We start from the raw sequence: 25063 nt of genomic DNA on the forward strand, positions 1-25063 counted from the left end.
GGTTGCAAATCATCTTGTGGTCCAAGTTCTTCTCCCCTCGAGCAATCAGGTCAGAGTCGACGATGTAATTCACCACCTCCTCGAGTCCAAGCAGCATTATGAACTCGTTACTGGCCAGGCTCGGGATGAAGTTCATCTCTGGAGGTGGTGGTTTTGGGGGAGGAATCTGGAGCAAGGTTTTCTCCAGCTGTTTACGCAGTGCCAGCTTAGCTGCAGCTTGTCTTTGGGCCGCCGTCTCCTGTGGCTGGGCCGGTGGGGGCGCAGGCTGGGGCTGGGTCTGCGTTGGCGGGGTGTGGATTGGACGAAAGCCTGACATTAAACTGTTGTTTGAATTGGACATTTGGTTATGGTTGCTACGCATACTTTGCATACCATGGGGCATCCCCCCACGTGGAGCCATGACCAAGGGTGGAGGGCCTTGCTGCTGCTGCTGTTGTTGCTGCTGCTGCTGCTGATGTTGCTGATGTTGGTGGTGCATCTGCTGGGCCCTCATCTGGGCTGCGGCCATCTGCTGCGACCCTCTCATGAACTGAGAATGAGATGATGAAGAATTAGATTTGGAAGACTGTAAAGGTTGGTTGTTTCCGCGCACGAGTGGAGGTGGGGCAGACTGCTGCTGCTGCTGTTGCTGCTGCTGCTGTTGGTGTTGTTGCCGGTTGGACAACTGTTTGTTATTGGCCACAACGTTGCTCTGCTCTTGCAGTTGGTGCGACAACTGACTCTGGCGCAGTTTCTTGAGGAGAACGAGTTTGGCCTCTTCATTACGTAACTCGGCCTGCAGAGTCTTGACTAGTTTTTTGCGCATTCGCTTCTCGTCAGCAGTGAGTTCTTTTGTACCATTCATGGTTTTCTTTTCGTCATCTGAATCGTCTGATAAAGTGATGATGTCAGGTGACGAAGATGCAGGCTTTGTGCTCAGATCGACAGGCATATCCATACCCAGATTCTCTTTCTCGCTATCTTCTGATTTGACAGGAGAAGCATCGTCCTCGCGCTTTATCGACGCAGCTTCCCTTTCACTGTCCTTCAGCTTCATAGACAAAACGGGCTCCCTCTGTCGCATCCTTGCTTCGATTTTCATAGACAAGTTCTGGACACCATCTTGGGATGCTGACAGGCTGGTGTTGCGTTCTTTTTTGGGACTGGAGCCAATGTGAGCCATTTTAGCCTCTACCAATCCAGTCTCCAATTTCAATCTGGCAAAAATAGAGAGAAAAATAAGTAATGGTTAACATCACCAAGAGAGATTTTTTTTAAAAAATACTATTACTATAAAATAGAAAGAAAAAAGGGGAAATGAAAGAATGAAAAAAGGAAAAGAAAAGAGAAAAAAGAAAGAAGGAAAAAGAAAAGAATAAGATGAAAGGAAAAGAAAATAAGAAGGAAAGGAAAATAAGGAGAAAAAAAATAGAAAGAAAAAGGAAAAGAAAAACTGAATATTCTAACTCATGGTCTATATAAAGAATCATAACGTGTGTGTGTGTGTGTGTATATAACTGTATGATTAGTAGAAAGGAGCTTAGAAATATATTTAGCTAGCACATTAAATGTTGATTTTGAGAGAACAAAAATAAAAATTATTTCATTGTTTCTTTTTCAGAAGTGACGCATAAAAAAAAAACACTATAATGCAAAGATTTATTTGGGTTAAGTGATATTAGAGGTCACAGAGTTGACCTCAACCAGGTGCAGTGAATTTGGTGGGAAATTTCTTTCTTTTGAAGAATTTTCCATCATACCAGTGGATGCAGACCATTTTCAACACTGGTGCAAAGAGTGTTTGTGTATGTGAGAATCATTCACCCTTGGCGGGTTGAACCATGGCCACCAATATATAGAAGGCCTGTTAACTGAAAAATGCCTGCAGGCAATGTAGTTAAGATTTGTCAAACTGTTACTGTCATTACTATATGACGGTATTTTTAAAAAGAGCATTAAAACATGTTAAGAAAAGAAAGGAACCCAATTCGATTAATAATGAAATTGAACTTTATTGAATATAAAATATAACTATTATCTATATAAAATTACGTAGTTTTAAAGCAATATACAATCTAATACTAATAAAACTGAATTAAGAATTTAGGGAAGAAACAATTAAAAGAAACATAAAACACAAACAATTCTTGGCCTTTGGGACAACATCACAGTGTAGTAGTAGAAATCCTTCACGACTGAGAGAATTTTAATTTTTGTTCCTCTTCACAGTGCCCCTTATTGGGGAGCTGGATTTTCTCCACAAGATTATATGTTGAAATATTTAAATAACTATTACTTTTAATACAGAAATTATATTTAAAGTTTTGGTTTTCTGTTCGATGTCCATTTTTTCCCCATGTTTTTCATCAAAATGTGTAGCGTATTTTCATCAGTTAAATGGTTAGGAGTCCTATACTCCGCTATAGTCTTCATTTTCATATCAGGGCAGAATACATGAATACAGAAATTAAGTTCACATAACTACAAAAGACAATCATACCATAATGTGAATATTGGTTCAAAACTAAGAAAATATAGTAAACATTGGGAGGCGGTATTATTATTATTAATATTTCACTCAGTAGGAGTTGTCTCACAGGCCATCATCAGGGATAGCTTACTGGCAGTAACCTGTGGTATTTGCTGGAGATCTTCAGATTTCAAATATGCTACACCTCTTGACCACTCGTGCAGATGATTGCATGTTATTGCAACAGTTGTTTGCCATTGATTTCTCGTTGCCATCCACCATTAGTGTTTCCTGCGGTTTGAGAGACAAAATGCCTCCCCAAGGTACCAGATTTGAACTGCACACTTCCAGTTGAGATCTGGTTAGTACTCTCTCACCTTAGACTTTCCATCCTTCCTGACCCTTCACAACTAGTTGGTGTGACACCAGTCGATGTCATCCACAGTTTTTTTTTTTTGTCACTTCACGGGGAACGTGGACTCTGCGTGAACGGGTTTTAATTTAATGGCTGCACCCTAAGGTTTTCTTTCACTTTCTTTGTATATATCTACTACACTTTTTTTTGTAATCGAGCATGTATTTTATTTTTTTAATTTTTAAAAAATTTCTTTAATTAAATTTGATTCATGCTTTTATTTCATGCTTGTTTTTATTTTATTTTCATTTATTTTTATTATTATATTTCCACACTAATATTTTTATTTTTTGTTACATTTATTTTTTCATAAATATTCGAATAATGCTTTTGGCCTTTGTTTTTTGCCCCAAATAATACCTTCAAAAAAGTTTTCGTGATTAAATAAACCAACGAAAACTTTTCTGCATTTAGGGAGCAACCATTAAATTAAAACCCGTTTACGCAGAGTCCACGTTCCCCGTGAAGTACCTTTTTTTTTTTTTTTAAAATTATTATTGTTGTTGCAATAATAATAATAATAATAATAATAATAATAATAATAATAATAATAATGGTGCTTGTGCAGTGTATGCACCATGCTATATTTTAGATAGGATTTTCAAGTTAAATTAAATTTGATGGTATCTTTTTTTTTTTCCATTAAATTGTTAGGTGAAAGTGCAGAATAGTTAGAAAGCCCCCCCCCCATTACTGGCTTTCTAAATAACATTTCAGTACGGTATGTACACAGCACAAATACCAAATATTTATAAAATAAACACAAGAAAATGTTAACTAAGATTTAATGTACTCTTTATATTTAGTTCATATCAAAACTTTAATTAAAACTGATTAGTTAATGAATTTTTAAGATGAATTTGTGTCCGTATGACTTGGGAGAGAATAGAGAATTTCCTATTTCATTTCCCATTTCAGTCATGTAAATTATTTACAGATAAAATGTTATAAAACAAACAAATAAAACTTTTTTTTATTTTATTTTATTTTTTTTTTATTTCAAAGAAATAAATTATGCCCGGTGCTAAAATATTGAATTCATCGATCGTTTTAGTTAAAACTCATGAAAAATACTTCTAACTTTAAAATATTTGGAAATACTCAATGAAAAGTTTTGTTATTAAAAGAACGGACTGAAAAATATTCTCATATAAAAATTGTTTCGCAGTTTAAAAAAATAAATAAAATGAAATATTCAACTTCCTTCGATAGAAATAAAAGTTCAAAAACAACTTCACTTACTGTTATATTTTGTTAAGATTAAAATTTTATAATAAGTGCAATTATATAATTATCCAGACGGAGAACCGTTTCTTCTTCTAAAGAGAAAAAACATGCACGTTTGGAATACCTACATAAAATTACCACAGCCACAATCTAAGGCAACGAAAAATATTTTTTATGGCCACATGGTTGAACATGGGAAACTTTAGGCACCTTCACCTACATGTTGATCTGGTAATGATGTCACGCTGTCATGTTCACCGGCCTACTCTCTTGGTAGCCGTAGTTGAATCAACTTCCTCTGTCAAGAGAATATCAAATTCACAAACAGTCCCCAGTTGCATGTATATATCCTGGTCAATGTTAAGTTTTTGCAGTTTGTGCAGAGAGGTGTTGACGTCTTCCTACATACAGTGTCTGGTATTCCCAAATGTCATCCATTTAATACTGACCACGCTCAACATTTTTTAACTCCAGTGAGTCAACGTGATTTTGCTATATATGGAGCGATGAGAAATGCAGACAGATCAAACTGCAAGTGGCTCAAAACCAACAAGTAAATCCACATGACACTGATTCAAGACTATTTGCTTGGATCAAAGATCACAGCCAACATACATATACTTGTAGCTAAATTGAAAATTGAAATGCTCATGTGTTTAGGTTTATGGGATTGAACCACATGAAAATTTGCAGGCTTTTTTTGAAGATTACAATACTATTCTATGGTAAACATTTTATGACAATTAGTAAAAAAAAAAAAAAAAAAAAAAAAACCTGCAGGTTAGCTTTAATTTTGCTGCTTTGGGATAAATTTTGCCTAGGGTGTTTTTTTTTTTTTTTTTTTTGCTTGATTGTCTCCCCTGTGGCCTTGCCGGGCCACTAATATGGAAATTCTGGGTTAAATTATGTAGAATTACAACAAAATTTATTGTTTGACTAAGGAGTACAAATAATTAAAATTTTTTCCTTACATCTATGGATTTTCAATGAATGGCTCATGTCATGGGAGGAAATGTTACTAGCAACATAGATGTGGATAATTATACATTTTGCTTATTAGCAAAATAGATGTGGATAATTATACATTTTGCTTATTAGCAAAATAGATGTGGATAATTATACATTTTGCTTATTAGCAAAATAGATGTGGATAATTATACATTTTGCTTATTAGCAAAATAGACGTGGATAATTATACATTTTGCTTATTAGCAAAATAGATGTGGATAATTATACATTTTGCTTATTAGCAAAATAGATGTGGATAATTATACATTTTGCTTATTAGCAAAATAGATGTGGATAATTATACATTTTGCTTATTAGCAAATGGATTTAAAATTAAAATGATGGTATAAAAAGGATACTCCATCGTTGAAATAATATAATAATTTAAACCAGAATTTTCAGTTATATTATTGCATATTGAGCTTTCTTTATCTGCTTGGGATCGTCTTATAAACATCGATACTAATATTTATTTGGACTTTATGTTTACGGTATTATACAATCTGTAATCCTCTGGCATTTCAATATTTCATTTAATTTATATGTATACATAAAAAAACGTGTTATCGTTACCTCTTTTCTGGAGGAGGATCACATAATGATGATGATGATGATGATGATTTGGGTAAGATTGTCGTCACTGGTATCTTTGTACTGTCCGTTTTGCCAGGCAGGGAAAAGGGAAGCTGCTTGTCCATTGTAGATGGAACCGACCGCATTGTTAATGATGCTGCTGATAAGGAGGATGAGGATGAAATTTTCTCGGAGACGTAATCATCACAACTTTTCTTCTCGCTCAATTTTGAACTAAAAAAAAAAAAGAAAAAAAAGGGGGGGGGGGGTTAAAAATGTTATATTTTCAATAAATAAACAAAGAAAAAATGTCTTTATACATGCATGTACGTGTGTTTACGCATTTTCCACTTCTTTCCATTGTCGGCGGCAATCATTTTGCCCGTTTTTTTTTTTTTTTTTTTTAATGCAGGAAAGACACAAGGGGGATGTTCACCGATCTTTCTTCAAGGTTTTATTTGGAAAGAATGAACTTAGGATAGATAGACTAATTTTGTCTTAACTAGTTATTTACTCCTTCCACTTAGCCTTCTTACTTAACAAAATGAGTGATGCAGATTGACAGACATCAAAGTAACATTCGATTTAGATTAAAAGTTTACTACATTATTGGCAGTGTCTCGTTTACATAGCTTCCATAGAGAAACTTAAACTGAGAACAACTAAAATAGCAGGTTCTGTTCACAGGGAGGGGTAAATGAAAAAAAACTTTACTTTTCACAACACGATTTTTTGCAGGGTCATGACATCATAAGTTGTGGTCTGATGGGTAAAAGCATTTGCCAGTAACGTTTTTCCCTTCTTTTGCGTTCCAGGTTAGAGCCTACCTACCGCGACTAATTTTTTTTTTTTTGCGGTCACATGTGCACTTGCTATTTGTATTGAAAGGAAAATTGTTTTGATTCATTTATTAAAAAAAAAAAAAATGTTTTTTTTTTTGGGGGGGGGGGGGGGTCAGCGTACAGCAACAAAAAGTGGAAGAGGTTGTCACCTACTTCTTTTTTTGTGGGGGTTGTTCAATAGCCTTAATATAGCAAATCTGTTCAAACTGAATTTCATGTCCACCTGGGCAATGCCGGGTATCCATCCTAGTCTTCTAATATATAAAAGGCAAAATGTGTGCTAGTTTGTGTTTGTGTGTCTGCCAAGAACTTTTCACAGACGCATCGGACTGTGACAAAATTGGTATTGTTAGAAAAATCAATCTCTCGGACGAAAAATATCTAAAAATTGGCCAAAAAGATGAATTCTTTAATTGTGTCAACTGGGCCGTTTTTTTGCAAGGAGGGCGTCAACATTTTTCCAAGTCATACTCTTAGCAATCTCAAGGTATGTTTTAAAAAATATTATTTCAACCTGTTGTAATGTTATAAATTGTTGTGGCCGTGACAGCTAGCGCATTAGCTCTTTCCACCTCTTTTTCCTCTTTCGTGTTACAAGTTTAAGTCTGCCTACTGCAGCTACTTTTTTTTTTTTTTTTTTTTTGCAGTCGCACGGGCATTTACTGCTTGATTGAAACAAAAGTTCATTTATTTGAGGGCCGGGGGTTGCTTGATAACCTTAGTATACCACCTTTCTCCACCCAGGCAACGCTAAAAAGGGGCAAAAAAATTCTTTCACCGTCAACTGGACTGTTTTTAACAAGGAGGGGGTCACTTTTTTTCATTGACATTTTTGCAAAGTCATCATATGCCTTGCAATAACTAAGCTTAATTTGAATTGCAGCGATGTTGTATGTCACAGTGGGCGTGGTGATTAAACCGTTCGCTTTTTTTTTTTTTCACTTCCTTTTCCTCTTAGCATTACAAGTTCAAGCCTGCCTGCTTACTACCCTTTTTTTTGTGCTCACATGGGTACTTGCTGCTATTTTCATTTTTTCTTTTTTTTGGGGGGGGGGGGTGTTAATTTTATTTTTCGTTTGAAACATTTTTTTTTAGGGCTCCGTTGATCAATACTCTTACCATAAAACCTCTCTACACTCGAGCAACACCAGGTACCCTCGTTAGTCTTCTATATATATAAAATCTGTAATATAAAGGGCAGTTGCCTGTATGTGTCATTTTTGTATGTTTGGATAAAACTAAAATATGCCAAAACAAATACCCAAAAAGTCAGTGTTTTCTGGATTGGCTGTGTCCTGGATAATATCTAAAATTCAAGAAAAAAATATTCATTCTGACACAGATTTTATCAGGGAGGAGCAGTTTTCTAGCCAGATTATGTATTAAGTGTAGTAAACTGTTTAATTAAGGAGTTCATTCTTGTAAGAGTTATCCAAGTGTGAATATCCACAGAAAGGAAGAGGCCGGGTAGGGAAAAAAGATGGTCGGGAGAGGGAGGAGGAAAACGGGAGAAGAGGAATAGAGATGGAGAGAAGAGATGGAAGTTTTAATAGAAATATCTTACACTTTTGCACTGGGTAATGCTATATACCCTTGCTAGTCATAGGTAAAGAAGATGGAGAAGTTTATACTCTCACAGTCATAAGTACTAATACTGCTACTCAAACCACTGGTTACAAATTTAATAAGAGATAATCCTTTTGATCTTCACCGGTGAAAGGAAGGCGTTAGCTTTCTTTCTTCTGACTTTCATTGTCTTTGATTAACTGAGAAAGAAAAAGGAAAGAAAAAGAAAATAAAGACAGAAAGAATGCCACCTGTTCTGGATTTAACATTCAGAGAAAATTCAGTAGCACAATCAGTTAGCATGCCATTTTAAAGGCAGAGGTTTGGAGTTCAAGCCTCACCTGAAAATAAATATTTTTACTCTGATCTGATCTCAAAGTGAATTTAATCAATTTCAGCTTAGAAGTACATTTATGGCACAGTAACAGCATCATAAAAATTTTGTACTTGGATGTGCTTAATGGTACATATATGGTACATCGTGTTGTAGCTATACATGAAGCAGCCACATGAAAACTAATGCATTTTCCCAATCAATTATGTTGAGACAACATTAGAAAAAGTTATAAATTCAAATTATTTTACAAAACATTTGATTATGCAGATTATTTTGTTTCACTTTTATTTTCGGTTAGTATCCAAAATTTCCCTCTATATAAAAAAAAACAAATATAAAAGAAAACTGTATGGTGTATGTACACGTGATATATTATATATAAATATATTAAAAAAAAAACAAAAAAAAAACGAGCATGTGCGGGCGGGCCCCTTCATGAGTAAAAAATCTACTTTTACCATGACTAATGCTTGCACAAAATTAAAAACAAAATTCAAAGAGTGATTGAGAAAAGTGCAAACAAACAAACGGGAGTGAATTACTAGGTACAATCCCTCCTTTGTCGGAAAACCTAAAAAAAAAACAAAAAAAAACACAAAGATTAATCACATAGTTTTATTTTTAAATATAAAAAAAAAAAAAAAATCCAATTTTTATGAGTATCAGAAGTGATTTACTCTCTTCGCCCAGGCAACGCTAGGTATCCATGCTAGTCTTCTATTATATAAATCTAAAATGTTTGTATCTAAGAAGTGATTGCTTTGCCTATCATTTTGAAGAAAAAAAAAAAGGGGGGGTGGGAGGAGATAATTCATACTTACTAGACTTATGTTGTAATGCCTACGAATTCCCATCAATCACTTAAAAATAATTGTATTATAATAAAACTACTCTAATCAAATTATACGATTTTTAGAATATAATATTTTCGTCTCGCCACGATATGTCCATCACATATTTTTCTTTATTTTTTTTTAATATAAGGGGAATTCTGGATAATCACCCAACATTCAACTCTGAGAGAAAATGGGTTCAGTGATTCAATCAGTTTTTTTTTTTTCTTACAAAGGAGTCACCACTTATCAAGGCCTTGGAGGCCACTTGAAGATAAGGGTTAATATGGGACAATATCGTAGTCATCGTTAGTAGTGGAAATTTGGATTGGTTAAAAACGTCTCAAAAACTTTTTACGTTGGACTTGAAAACAACTATATTGTAGTCAGCTGGAAAGCAGGGAGATGGAAGAGAGTTCCGCAGGTGTGAAGTTCTAAGAAAGAAGCTTTGTTTATGGAATCTACGTTTAGGGTTAGGCACAGATAAAGAGTCGGGAAAATTATTAGCATGCCATTCCTAAAAGAGGTTGTGAATTCGAATCTCATCCGGAAATATTTTTTTACTCTGATTTGATCCCAAAATGGACAAAAATATTTCAATTACGCATTTTTATTTTGTTTCACTTTTATTTTTTTCTGTTATCTACATACTTTATCAAAGTTAGGAATCTGAACGATGTTGGATAGCTCTGCTAGAACACTTTTTTCCATCACAGTTTGATTCTTATGGTACTATTCTTGAACAGAATAAATACTACCCTTTGATTTTATTTTAGTTCACGTTTCATGTTTGACATAGATATCAGAAATATTTTTAAAATTTATTTTTTTTAAAATTCCATTTTCCATAATTGAATGATTCCATTTTTGGTTTGGTTGTTTTACTGCATATCAACCCTTTTCGGGTTATTTATTATTCCTGGTATTTTTGGAAAAAAGGTTTTATACTTCAAGTTGTCTATACCTTTAAATATTTATTTCATAGTGTTTGGTTTGGTTGTTTTGTAGAGAAAAATCATTGTTTTTGGCTTTGCAATGCAACACCATGTGGCCCCACCGACAGTCCATCGCTCCATCTTCTGTTCTTGTTAAGGCCGCATAGTCGTCTTTTACACATTAGCGACCGTCGATGAGAGCGCACTGGCTTACAAGTAGAAAAATAAAATAAAACGGGAAAACAAAAGGAAAAATGACTGACACTTCACAGATATACCGGCTAGACTCTGAGTGTATGTGACATCATTGACCCTCCACTTGCTAAGACCCACTCTAGAGGCCATTTCTGTCAGTTAGTTGACCAGTTTATTTCCCCCTATGTTCCAAGTGACAATTCATCTTCAACTGCATCCAGTTCTAAACTGAACTCCTCGGAGTTCGACTGTCGTTAAATCCAAATCACAACCGTCATAAAACCTCTTGCCAATCTTCAGCGTCATAAAACTCATTGTCAGTTCTGAAGTATCTGCAAACCAAATCTAAATATATCTCTGGTTCACTGTTTACTCCCATCATTTGTCACAACCTATCCAACAATCCCATGCTAAGTTTCTTTTGTCTATCTTCCTACCTATTCTCTACTGATAAACCCTATTTCCTATTTCTTTTGTTACCCATCCTTTTTCCTTTTTTCTCCTACTTCCTAGCATTTGGGCTCGACTATAGTATAGCAGAACATTATTGAGTTTTGCAAAAGGATAAAAACAAAACAATGTTTGGTGCATTGTCAATATGGCCTTGCATCTGTTGGGTTGAGGTAGGGTTCCGAGTAGTTCTAAGAAGTCCACCTTCCCAGATTGTTGCCTCGCATCTTTCAGATAGAGTAAGTTTATTGCTTACTACCTGAGACATTCTTACCATGCCCAAGTAATTTTAAAAAGGTCTTTAGGGGTGCTGGCCTGACTCCCACCCTTGACCTTGTGTCACATCATCCTGCCGTAGGAAGGAAGTAAAAATCCATAGTTACTGTGCAAGCTTCACAATTATCAAGAAAGAAATATACATTTACTTGAAAATAGATGACATCATAAAGGATAAATGGTAGTTGTCAAAAGCTGTGGACATGTTTGTTTAGCAGCATCCGTGATTGCCGACTGTTGCTGAATGATTTTGCCATAATTGCTAGCTGTTACTGAGCAAATCCAACTCTTGCATAGAACTCACAAAGATTGTGCCTCAAGATTAACTGGTCTGCATGAAGTCCTACTCATTGGTTGCAGCTTTTTCTTAGACCCACAAGATTGCAGGTTCATCCCTGACACAGAAAGCAACAAGGTTCAGCAATTGTCTGCAAAGTCAGAAAGGTTGGATACAGAACACACACAAAAAAAACAAAAAAACAACAGGTATACATGCTCAGAGACGGTATTGCTATCCTTATTTCATGGATTTGCACTTCTGTACCCAACACATCCTTGCTTGCCACATGTAGAGACAGAAACAGCCAAGGGGGGGGGTACGGATGCAGGACTCCTCTTAGATTTTCACCGGGTTGCAGACTTGATCTAACATTATATTTACCTTTCCTAGCCTATAATCTTGATTTGCTGTCTAATCTTTTGATATCCTCATTTCTATGATAATCTTGTATTTAAACAGTATTGATAATTGCTGGATATAGCCTTTCTTTAAGTAGATTATATCTGCAACTTTTAGTCTATAACTTTGATTTGCTGTATAATATTTTGGTCTCCTCACTTTGCTATTAAATCATATATTTAAATATTTAATATTTTCTATTTGATGTCTAATCCCAGTGCCGATGATGAGATTTTATGCAATAAAAAAAAAAGTATCATCTCAGAAATGATTGTACAGATTGGTGGTTGATGCTAAGTTCTTGATGCCTAAATTTTTTTGTTTTTAAATCATTTTACTATTATTTGTAGATGCATAATGGCTTCAAAGGTTGTCACAACCAAGGATGGTAGTCTGGATAAGTTCCCTCTCCCTAAAAAATGCCCTCATGGTGTTTATCTTAAATAGTCTCTGACAACAAAGTCAAGCTCCTAGCTGTCTCGAATAGGTTAACTACACGAGAAGCCCAGCAAAACTTTATAACAATTGGAAGAAGGGACAAAGGTGGACCACTGGTGTTTTAAAACCAGTAACTTTGGGCAGGTGGGGCTTGTCAACTTTGGATGGTAGCTCATATAGAAGAAGGTAACTGATTCAAAACCTCCGTTGCCTTGCGGGATTACCTCATCAGGGGAAAGTCTTAGGGAGTAAATCCAAACAGAAAATCCGGAATTGGAATTGCTGAAGCGGCCTGACTTTATATTGTTATCATCGGTAACTCCTGCAGTGCAGTTAGAGCCAAGCTGTATCGACTGTCTTTCCTTTGGATCCTTTAGCTTTTTAGAGAGGGAGTGGGAACTGCTGTACAAGCAACAGCTATCCTACCATATCACCCTGCTCAGGCAATGCAGCTTCACAGCTACACCATGGTTGCCAACAACAACAAAATGGATGCACAATGGTTAACGTCACAAAAGGATAACTTTATGACATCATATACACACGATTTCATCCATCAACGCAAAGATAATAGGCAAAAGTTGTCTACGCTATTGATGCTTATATAGAACATGGACAACCCGTGACTCTTGATCAATTTAAGTGAAACAAAATTGCCCCAGTCAAGAAATTCTTATATTATAGGAAATGGTGCACCTTAGATAATCGGAAGTATTTTGTTTTCATTTTTAGAAGAGTTAGCTCGACAAGAAAGTTCTTACGTTTTTTAACTTTTAAATTCAGATGAACATAACTCGGCTCAAAAAATTTATTGATCAAAATAAGCAACATCAAATGCAAAACAAGTGTATTTGTGCCAGTCATGTAAAAATCTTGCATTCTGGTGGCGATGAAGTCATTGAAGGCGTTTTTGATATTGTTTAGGTTTTTGAAGCATTTCTCATGCAGAAAGTTATTGAGATGCTTGAAAAAGTAGTAGTCGGTAGGTGAGAGGTCTGGAGAGTGTGGCAGATGAGGCAGAGTTTCCTAACCCAATTCGTGTAACTTCTACAAGGTTTATCAACGTGTAGTCGGGCATTGCCGTGGAGGAGAATTTGATGCAACTCTGGCTTCTGGAAGTGTTGTGGAACTTTGTTGGCACCTAACCACTGAGCTGAGTGTCGCTGGTTGTCGTAAAGAACCCACTTTTCATCCCAAGTTACAATGGGTTTTTCTTGTTGTGTAAAAGGGAAGATGACACTCATAAAGGCATTTCTTTTGGTTGTTGCTTCGTTCAATTCGTGAGGCACCTGTTTATCAAGTTTTTTGTTTTTCCAATCTCTTAAGTGGTTGGAAATTGTTGTATACGTTATGTCTAATTCATAAACAAGTTCTTGAAGAGTGTGTGTAGATTGGCGTCAACTAAGGATCTTAATTGATCATTGTCAACATCCGATGGCTGACCACTACGTTCATCTTCAAGACCCATCGCTGCCACAAAATTTCTTAAACCACTATTGTGCTGTGCGTTCAGCAGTGGTTCCTGGGCCAAACGCTTCGTTGATATCGCAAACTGTTTCAGCAGCTTTTTGGTCTAGCTTAAATTGAAATAAAAAAATTGTGCGAATCTGCTTTTTTTTTCCATTTTGTATTCAACATTCTAAAAAGACATAATTGTTTTAAAACGATTTTAATTTAAATGATGAGATAGAGCGAAAAATGCTCTTTAAAATGATATTTAGAGTAAAGGTTTTATAACGAAAACTTATTTAAAAAATACATCATTTGAAATTAAAATTAAACATTCTGCAAGAACTTTCTTCTCAAATATATATATATATATATATATATATAAATTCCATAAGAGCTTTCTTGTCAACCTAATACTAAGGAAAAGAGGTCACAATTACACAATTTAATCATTTTTCGACTTTTTAAAACTTATTAAAGAAATTTATATTTAAAAAAAAACATAACTTTGTTACATTTTATTAGTAAACAAAATAAATAATTCGAAATATTTTTGCTCATATAATAAACTGAAAAAAATTCAAATTAATTCGATTCATTTCTCCAAGTAATGTTTTCTGTTATTTTGTTTTTACTGAAATTACGATAAAATTTTGGTTTGAAAAATCATTAAATTTTCGATTGTCTTCCCTTTTTACTAGTCTAACTCTTCTGTGAATAGCTTAAGTGCACTTGTACAACCTTTTGTTTACCAAGTACTGTCCCAATAACTATCGTACACACATGAACTCTTATCCTCGAGTGACCTCTGGGCCTTGATATGTGGTGACTCCTTTGTAAAAAAAAAAAAAACAAACAAAAAAAACAAACACCCCTGACTTGCTCACATTTAAACAGGTCACACATTTATACTAATTCATTGACCTCTTGTCTTACCTTAGTTCTGTCGAGATTTTTTCGGATAAAGTTGTCGTAGTAGCATCCATGGGGGCGTCCAAGGATGCCGAATCTGGTGTTTCTGTCACAGCTGGTGTAGAGGGTGGTGTGCCATTGCTGGTGGTGGTCGTGGTGGTTGCAATGGGAGAAGAGGAAGTAGCAGCAGCAGTAGAAGGGGAAGGGGTACGAGAATTAAGGGAGGAGGAGGTGATGACAGCAGTGGTGGGCGTGGTCGATGAAGGGCTGCCACCAGCAGTATGATCAGCAGAAGGTGAAGGGCTGGAAGATTTCAAGTCTGTCTCATCAGAGTCTTTGGTGGTACTTGGGGTATCTGGTCTTGTGCTGCTAGTCGGGGCCAGAGACTTGGGGCAACTTTCCCCATCAAACAATCCATTGCTTTCTTCAGACGGGCTTTTTTCCATTTTGTAATCTGAAAGGAGAAGACAATTCTTTAACTGCTTGACAAAAGGACACATAAGATATTTTGCTACACACACAGAGAACTTGAATGCCTCACTCTGGCTAACTTAAATTAGCTTTTACGAGGAATGGTGCATCTTCTCCAAGCGATGTTACTTCAAGTAAGAGCACGAAGCTGGATACTCCACCAGACTAGATTAATTCTTGTCCTGGAATCCAGTAAGACCAAGAGACCAAAATGAAAGATATACTACAACGTATGAAAATCGTTAATTGGGGAGAGGAAAATTATGTTCTCAACTTCTTTATTAACTCAGTGTTTGAGAAATAAAGAACTTTAATGGAACATTCGAAAATCTATGTATCTCATAAAATTCAAATGTTAGCCCGAGGTAGTGGGCCTCTTGATTTCTGAGAACTTTAACTGAAGTAAAATAAATATATATATATATATATATTATATAATGAGGTCGTTTTAAAAAGTAAAGCCTCCTATTTTTTTAACTCCAAAAGTTAAAGAGCTACGAAGGCGGGAGTGGTATTATTGAAACCAGCATCCTTGTGTGTTCCAGAATTTTTCTACATAGTCACCTCAATGAACTTTTGCTAGGAATTTAATGACGCATATCTGCTTCTGATGTATGTCCATGACAGGGGTTGCATTCTTAGAATCTCACACCGCCAATATCTGCAACATAAGAGATGAAACTTTCAGGTCATAAATGCATTCAAATTTAGTCATCATAACAATGTAATTTGCAATCCCCTCTGATCCATTCAGGCGGAATAATAAATAGGAAGCATGACTTTTGGAATGCCCCTCAGACTGTCTGAATTCAGAGCCAAAGAACAGCAAAGAATACATAAGTTAATAGCTATCACTTATAAAGAAGGGTTGAGTATATAAATTTCACACCAGTTGCTCTGAATAGTGCAGATTTAAGATCAGCTCAATAGGGATGGGGGTGTTTAGTCCTCTAGAACTATAATAGATTAAATGTGAGATGAATGAATTTAATGAATTAGTATAAGTCCATTTAACTGCACAAAGAAACCAAGACTAAAAAACAATTAGAGACATGTACGATCAATATGCAGCTTCAGAGGAAATTAGATTCAACATATGTGTGTGTGTGTGTGTGTGTGTGTGTGTGTTAACCCAGTGAAACTCCGGTGTTTATAAAATAATGCTCAATAACAAGTAAAGCTGTATTATTATATAAATTTATTGATACAAACATTATTGTTTGCATGTGTGCATACATGTTTCAGCTCCGACCTCTTTTGAAACCCAGCAGAGGTCTGAGGAAGCTTTTTTTTTTACACGGTGGTCACCACTTATCAAAGCCCGGAAGCCACTCAGGGATAAGCCTTATTTTGAAAGAGATTGTAGTCGAAACATGCATGCACATATGTAGCCAATAACGTTTGTATAAATAAATAAACCCCCCCCCACACACACACACTGAATTAACTAATGTTTTCCTATGGCATTTTCCCTATATACTCTAATCACACAAATAGACATGTTAATATGAGAATTGGGGGAATAGTTTATGTAAAAAAAATAAATAAATATCACAAAATGACTCCTCTCTTACAAAGTGTCTATCTTTCTTTCTTGTTCAATTTTATTTGACCCCAATCTTATTTTATACTATATCTATCACTCACACTTCTATCACTCTCTCTCTCTCTTTTTATTGAGAGTCAAAGATAATGTAGAAAGAACAGAATATAAAAAAAAAAAAATAGAATGAGTTGATTATAAACAAAAGAGAATATCAACACACTTAACCTCTAGCTGGAGAGAGAGAGAGAGAGGGGGGGAGGGAGGAAAGCGGCTAATTTTTGGATTTAGCCCCCCCCCCTTTTTTAATCAAAAAAATATTTAACTAGATGTGTAAAGACCCGTGGATAAAGTACTTGGTAAAATTCAGTTACACTCTTCCGAATGTTCAAGGTTCAATCCTCAGTGCATATGACACTCAAAATTTGTCAACTGTTTCATGACTGTCATGCGCAAAATTTGTCAACTGTTTCATGACTGTGCATGCGCAAATGTTAACATTATGTTTAAAATAACTAGAACACTTTAAAGATCATTGCAAACTGGCCTAATAGTTAACATATTTAACTCACCGTCATTAGGTTTTGATTTCAATTTCAGCTCGAGTATTTTGTTTACTTACAAGAAATGAACTGTTTAGAAAAAACATATTTGCATGTACATGTATCAGTTTTTTTTTCTGTTTTTTTTTTCTTCTTTTACTTCATTTTTTTAAAAAGAATTTAACGTTATGTTTAATACCGGGCCACGCCGGATTCATCTAGTATGTATATATATATATATATATATATATATATATATATATATATATAGCAACCTAATAGATATACTATTACAGCCCTTCACCAATCTAGTCAGAAGTTTTGTAAGAGATAACACACAACGATTTCAATGACTTAAAAACATTATTACAATGATCCAAACATAATTCTCAATGAAAAACCAAGACACGGAATAATAAAATAATGTTAAAAAATACACATTGTTGGTGACTACTCCCTTATTTAAATATACATCTTTCTTTCGTTGGAATTTATTAACCCATTTTATTTTATATATATATATATATATATATATATATATATATTAAATAAAATGTTTATTGTATTGTCATGTATCTACATAGTTTGAGCAGTTTTGAAAAGAATATCGATTTTAAATTCCTTTTATACTTAACATCTTCCAAAAAAAAACTTTTAGTCATTGAGAGAGAGAGAGAGAGAGAGAGAGAGAGAGAGAGAGAGAGAGAGAGAGAGAGAGAGAGAGAGAGAGAGAGAGAGAGAGAGAGAGAGAGAGAGAACACATATTTACATACATGCACCCAAGTCTAACAATTATTTGGCGGCAAACATTTTCAGTTTAGAAAAATAAAAAAAAAATCCACGGGCAAAATCAGCAATAATTTTGATAAAAAATAAAATTGATTTTATTTCCCCATCAAATTGTCTTCAAATTTGTGTAAACAAAAAGTAAAAAAAATGTAAACTTCATGAAAGATTTCATTTTAGAAAACTTATTCTTCAATTTTTAAAAGTGGGTGGGGGGAGTGAAGATCAGTCTTTAATGACAGAGGGAAAGGAGGGAGGGGAGAGATCGAGAAATGAGGTTCACAATTATATTACAATCTTTTTGTTTATACTAAATGGCAGATGTTGCGTTTTGCACACACACGTTGGAGGTGAAGGCCAAGTTAAGCATTTATCATTAGCAAAACCATAAGGAGATGTGATGTGTGTTTGGTATAGTTGCGCACGCGCGTGTGTGTATGTGATCACGAATATTTATTTTGGATACACAAACAGGAGCAACGTAAATCTCCACACACACACACACACACACACACACACACACACACACACACAATATAAATAAATAAATAAAAAAAAATAAAATAAAATGAATAATTCATCCATGTTTAAAATTTTGGAACATTTACCATCATTTTCTTTTGTTCTCACAAAAGACAAAGTCTACCCTGAATTTCACTCTCCATCATACATGATCAAAGCCCTGGTCAGGATGAAGTATGGCCATCTTAAGATCTTATTCTAACGTATCCAATAACCTTTGTTTCGCTCTCCCCTCCCCCATAGACCTTCATCTTGAATCTTATTTTAGTGATGATGCCAGTAGATTTTCATAACACAGTTGATGCCCCCCCCCCCGTAACTTGAGACATGACTGATTAACACAGAAGTCCAACGAAACTTCTGTCTCCATGACAGTCTTCTTTCTGCTTCCTTCGTCAACAACTAGTACTTCAGAACAGTTTGAAACAGACATTTTATAATATTTTCGGTGTTCTAGATAAGCCACATTAGCGGTCAATTTGAGGGTGGATTTCAGTGTCAAAATTGTCACAAACCCAGGGATTCCATTTTCCACTCGTGATGCTGCTACTAAGTCAGCCTTTTTTTTTTTTTTTTTATAAATACCATTATGGCATGTGTTCTTCAAAATTGATCTATGCCCTGCTTCCTTTGTCCAAGCTCGTTGGCCTTGTGGTTTTCATCAATACACTGTTTTGAGACATCACTGTAATACAGATGCCTATTTCAGTAGCTCCTTCCAAAAAATTGCAGGCATGTGAAAGCCCTTTCCCGCTCACCATTTTCCTCCTACCAATAGCCTTCTTTCCTTTGCGATAATCAGCTTTCATACTAGTTTATTACATCAAGTGACTTATATGGTGCGATTCTCGACCCCCCCCCCCCAAAAAAAATTAAGTGGTGGTCAAATTCCAAAGAAACTATCACCTAGTCTAGGTTGATAAAGAACTTCTGACAGCAACCTTTGGTATTAATTACACGCGCGTGCGTGTAATTATAAATTATGAACAATTATTTATTATACCTATAGACACTAGTGTTTCATACTTTCGCATTCATCAGTGTAGGATGTAACGATTGCCGCTGGTCGAAGGATTCAAACCCTGCCATGAACCCACCTTTAACTTAATTAGCAAAAAATGTTACCCCACTGGGCCACAGTCAACCGCCACTATAATCAAGAGAAATTTAACATTTACAAAATCAAATATACATACAACGTTATTATGACGATCTATAGTGATCGAGCGACTGGAAATCGCAATCTCGCACAAGGCCAACCGACCGCCTTTTATTTTCCTAGACAGTGCTCAACTTTTTAAGAACTTCACACACACACACACACACACACACACACACACACACACACGACATTCCAAAAGTAATGCTTCCTAGGCTTTATTCCCTCCAAATGAATCAGAGGGATCACAAAATTGCACTGTTATGATGACTGAATTTATGCATTCATGACTTGAAACTTTCATCTCTCTGTTGCAGATATTGACGATATATAACTAAGAAAGCAACCCTTGTCATGGATATGCATCAGAAGCAGAGATGTGTCATTGAATTCTCCCATGCAGAAAAAAATTAAACCAATCAACATCCACCGGCGCCTACTAAACAAAAGCCGATGGAATCAAAAGAGGCTGGCAAAAAGTGCATAGAGAATGGTGGTGACTATATAAAAAAATAAATTCTAGAGCACAAAACTTTGCTCACTTTAATAGTATCATGCCTGTTTTTGTAATTCTTCAATGTTTTAATTTTAGTTTAAAAATAAAAAAAATAGGAGGCCTTACTTTGGGAATGACTTTCATATATCAGAGAGAATTGAATGCTTAATGAACACTATCCTTGAATGTGTAAAATTTCTTTGTACAGAGGTTTGTCAGAACAACCTGGTTACTTCCTCCTTACAAGTAAACCCTGACTAAATATTTAAACTAACAAGTATATTTGTAGCCCTAAAGGATCCCTTCGGTAGGGTTAGACCACACTGACTTATACGAGGAATAATGTGCCTTCTCAAAATGATGTCATCTTTAGTAACCACACTAAACATGATATTCCACCAGATAAGATGAATTCTTGTCGTGGAATTCAGTATTTTTTTTTTTTTTTTTTTTTTTTTTACAAAATAGTCACCACCTATCAAGGCACAGAGGCTACTCGAAGATAAGGATTAATGAGTGTACAGTAGTTAATGGGACAATATTGTAGTAATCATTAGTAGAAATTTGGTAAATTGGATTACTTAAGAGGAACGACATCAAAAACTTGTTTACATTGTACTTGAAGACGACCATATTGTAGTCAGCTGGAAAGCAGGGAAACGGAAGAGAGTTCCACAGGCATACAGCTCTAAGAAAGAAGCTTTGTTCATGTTTAGGTTTAGGCACAGAAAAAGAATGGGGGAAATTCTGGATAGTGGTTTCAGCTAGACGAGTGTTTTTCGTGAAAGTTTGGCGAGGGGAGACCATAGATTGGAGCTCAGACGAGCACTTGCCATGAAAATAATGCAAGACTAAAAAGAAAGCTATGCTATAACATAGTTGTCCAGTCAATTGGGGAGGTCAAAATTAATGTTATTCATTTCTTTACCGACTCAACGTTCGAGAATTAAAGCCGAACTTTAATGGAACACTCGGATATCTATGTATTTCATACAGAGATAAAGTGTTAGCCTCAAAAAGGCCCCCCCCCCCCTTGATTTCTGAGAACTTCGATTAAATTAAAATGGAGCTATATCAACAAAACAGTCGTCTTTCAATCCTGGCTCAAAATACTTGCATGTCTAAGCACACTGAATAGCTGACTACAGTAAACCAATCTATCTTTGGATCTCTCCCTCTCTCTCACACACACCCACACGGGCTTTGTCGGTTTGCTATCACTTGTTAATCAAAGTAATCAACTTTTCATTCATAATGTTTTTGTAAACACAAAATATTACTCATCCATACAAATAGATAAACGTTAACATTTTGGTAATTTCAATGCAAATTTATTCAATTTTTAAAAGGTGACCGTAAAGAAAGGAAAAGAAAAAAAAATCAATGTCTTCTAACTTGCAATTAAAAAATAGACAATGTCAGTCTCTCTAAGGGACATTTGAAGACGTATTTTTCTAGAAAAAACAATATTGACAAACAGAACTATTTGTTATAAAAAAAATTAAAATAACTATCGGAACCTGTGGAAATTTCAGGGAATAAGAAATATATTTAATCAGAAAAAAAAAAATTGTTTTTTGGACAGGAAAACAATAACAGCAAATATAAGTTTACTAACATTTCTATGAAAATAGAGTCCATTGTATTTTAAATATAGAACTGATCCAAATGATAAATTAATAATTACTAATAAATATTAAAAAAGTAATATTGTGCTACATAGTTCAATACAAATAATAAAATCACATTGTAAGAGATAATCTTTAATTTATTCCCTTCAGTCCCATCACTTCTTGTTTATTTCAAACATTCCATTTTTTTTTTTTTTTTTAACATAATTATTGCCAACTTTTTTGTTCCGTGAAGTGTGTGCTTTGATTTTACTGCTAGTGCAAGAAAAATAAACCCAACTTTTGCATTTATTCAATTTGATGGGTATAAAAAGAGAAAATCTGTCTTTTTTCTAAGGAAACAGAACGAGCATGAAAATACATATATGGCTGTACCAAAATATTTACAGTAGTCAATCAACTGTTCATGAGAAATTTGACGGTATGAAAATAAGTTTGGTACATGTGTAAATTACATTTATTTTGAACCCAAGGACATGGATCACAAAATAAAAGAGTAATATATATATATATATATATATAAACTACTTCATTTACTCACATAAAATTAATATACGAAAGTATAAATTTATGCGTGAACTTTAAGTGTTTACTTCAACAGTACTCAATACGTAGGCAGAGCTAGTTAGTAAGTTATAAAATATATATGGCGATTAAGCTACACTATTTCGCGTTTCATCCATAAGCCTGAAGAATCCTAGAGTGGATGAAACGCAGAATATTCAGTGTAGCTTAATCACCATTTATAACTTACTATATATATAAAAAAGGTGTGTACAACATCTTTCTTTTACACCCCCCCCCCAATCTCTCTGGTAACTGGTTCAATATAAAACAAAGAAAAAGGATTTCACTATTAAATTTAAAAACTATTAAGAGTGAAATGGACAAAAAACAAACAAAAATGAAAGCAAAAATATTTTCTTTTACATACTAGACTGGCAAGGGTACCCGGCGATGATCAAGGCAAAAGACACATTTCTATTAAAACTTCTATTTCCCTATCTCCCCTCTCCCCGGTTTCTCTCCTTGCCTTTTTCTTCTCCACTCAGCAGATTCCTCTCTCTGGACATACACACAAACTCCTTTTTATAGATTCCCAAGGAATAAATCAGCATAAAGGAATTAACCTAGTGAGTAAAAAAGTTAGAATTACTTCCCTTTAGTACATAATCCAATCTGTGCCAGTTTAGGGTGAAAGAATGAATATGTTTTTATAAATTTTAGATATTATTCATCAAAGTAACGCCGATCAAGAAAATACAAACTTTGTGGGTATTTGTTTTCTTGGTTTTTAGTTTTAGCCAGACATAATAAACGTACACACAGACAACTGACGTTTTATATAATAGATTATTTTTCCCTAATATTTCCAACAAATAATGTCGCCAGCTAGGCAATGCTTGGTAAATGAAATCGCTTCCAATGAAACTACAAAAATGTAGAAAAAATAAAGGCAGATAATACAGATAAGAAGAAAAAAAAAATCTCACAAGGTATTAAAATGGCCAACACAAACAATTTAGTGCAAGACGCTTTAAAAACGGATCCTCTTCACCATGAGAATGGTAAAAGAGACGCGTGTTTAGCAGACAGAGTTCCATGAATATGCAGTTGATGAGATCATTGGATTCATTTTTCCATGATTTTTGTTGATATGAAGAAAATACCAAACACTTATATGTTCTTCTGGATTACACATCGTTTTCCTTAATTTCTTCCCAATAAGCTACATTCTATTAGAAAAAGGTAAAATTTGAGGCAGCAGATATCAAAAAATACCTTCATCTTACAATATTAAGATGGAACAAAATCATATCTAGGCTTTGGAAACGTTAATAACTCAAAAAAAATGACCAGGCTGAAATGTTTCATAATGTTGCTGTTATTAGAGAGCATGAAATCTATACGTTTATATCTATTGTTTAAGAAAAAAAAAAAAAAAAAAAATTAAAATTTCAATCGCAACCAAATATTTAATGGTAATGATCGTTTGGCTACAATATGAGCCAAGTAGGGAGTCTCTATGATAATCAGAACCAAAGTTATCACCAAAAAATGACTTTAATATTTTTCGTAACTAACTGTTAATCTAGATATTCAAAAGTAAATCAGTTCAAAATTAGACAATGACTGATATTTTTAACCAAGTTTGGTGACGATTGATCAAGTGACAAACAGAAACAAACTCAACCAAAAACATGTTTCACAAGAACATGTTTTCAAAAAACACATAACACCAACTAATAGAGCGCGGATAAATAATCATTCGCACACATTTGAATCCGTGGAGTTTCTCGGGAAGTAATAAGAACACTATGTACTTACTTACGCTTCCAGTCCTGAGTCTCATATTAACATTTTTTTTTTATTATCTTTTTGTTTTCTTCTAAAATAAAATAAAAATGCCTTTACTGTGAACACCAACCCCCACAAACGATATGGTCTCTGAAAGAAATAAACATTATACCGGTTGTGATAGGCTTAATAAAAAAGAATCTTCAGAAATACTTAGAAGCAATCCTTGGAAGACCAAGCTATAACGAAATACAAATAGCAGCATCTTTTCTTAAAAGAGCCCTCGGATATAAATTTAAATCCTAATGGAATCAAGTGTTCCCCTTAATCTCTTAAAACTTACTGAAGTAATGAAGTAAAAAAAAAAAAAAAAAAAAATAATAATATTGTAAAACACATCAATATTAAATTAATACTATAATTGGATTGCTCATAAAATTTTACTTAAGGAAAAAAAAAAAAAAAAAAAGAAAAGAAAAAGTTGTTTGATTTTTTTAAATGTCTACTTTCAGTTGCAGCCCCCCGGAGAGCAATATTTGGAATCAATTGGACCCTCCATGGAATCTAAGGAAAATTTGACAAATGTCATGAAATCCTGTATTGAGCCTAATTAGAGTTTTCTGTCTTCACGCATTTTTCTGTCTCCTTTATGGTCAGAGAACTCTAGTGGAGCAAAAAATAGTTTCCACAAAGTGAAAGGCAATATTTTTTTGTAAAAAAAAAAAAAAAAAAAAATAAATAATGGAGTCCTCTCAGGTAACCAGTATTGTAAAATTTCTAAACAAATTCATTTAAAAAACAATATACTTTCTTTCACTATCAATAGCAGGTTTGTTTACTAAGATAGGATATCCAAGACTAAATAGTTACAGTTGATCGTGACTTGGTGTTTGTTTTGAATTTTTGGGTTAATGCGTTCACTGTGAATAGCTGCACTGACGAATCATGAAAGGCTGAAAAAGCTATCTACGAATGTCATACACATCAATTTTTGTCATTTTAAACGATAATTATATACGGTATGAGTTATC

The 25063-nt window shown here is 34.5% G+C and overlaps 1 protein-coding gene across 5 annotated transcripts in view; it reads right to left on the bottom strand.

Annotated features, from left to right (window-relative positions):
- LOC145249717 (uncharacterized) overlaps nt 1-25063 on the bottom strand; it is a 179473-nt gene that overhangs the window by 847 nt on the left and 153563 nt on the right. For 4 of the 5 annotated variants that reach the window (XM_080111595.1, XM_080111596.1, XM_080111598.1 and 1 more), the window contains 3 exons: nt 14609-15038; nt 5673-5906; nt 1-1196 (listed from right to left, as the gene is read on the bottom strand). The exon at nt 1-1196 is cut by the window's left edge and continues 847 nt beyond it. In XM_080111595.1, coding sequence (XP_079967721.1) covers nt 1-1196; nt 5673-5906; nt 14609-15030 — 1852 coding nt within the window. In that variant the 5' untranslated portion in view covers nt 15031-15038. Of the gene's footprint in view, nt 1197-5672; nt 5907-12447; nt 12692-14608; nt 15039-25063 lie in introns of those variants that run through there. The other variant, XM_080111599.1, reaches the window with a different exon arrangement.

This window comes from Euprymna scolopes, chromosome 28 (genome assembly GCF_053919585.1).
Source record: "Euprymna scolopes isolate OS-2025 chromosome 28, ASM5391958v1, whole genome shotgun sequence".
Lineage (NCBI taxonomy): Eukaryota > Metazoa > Mollusca > Cephalopoda > Sepiida > Sepiolidae > Euprymna > Euprymna scolopes.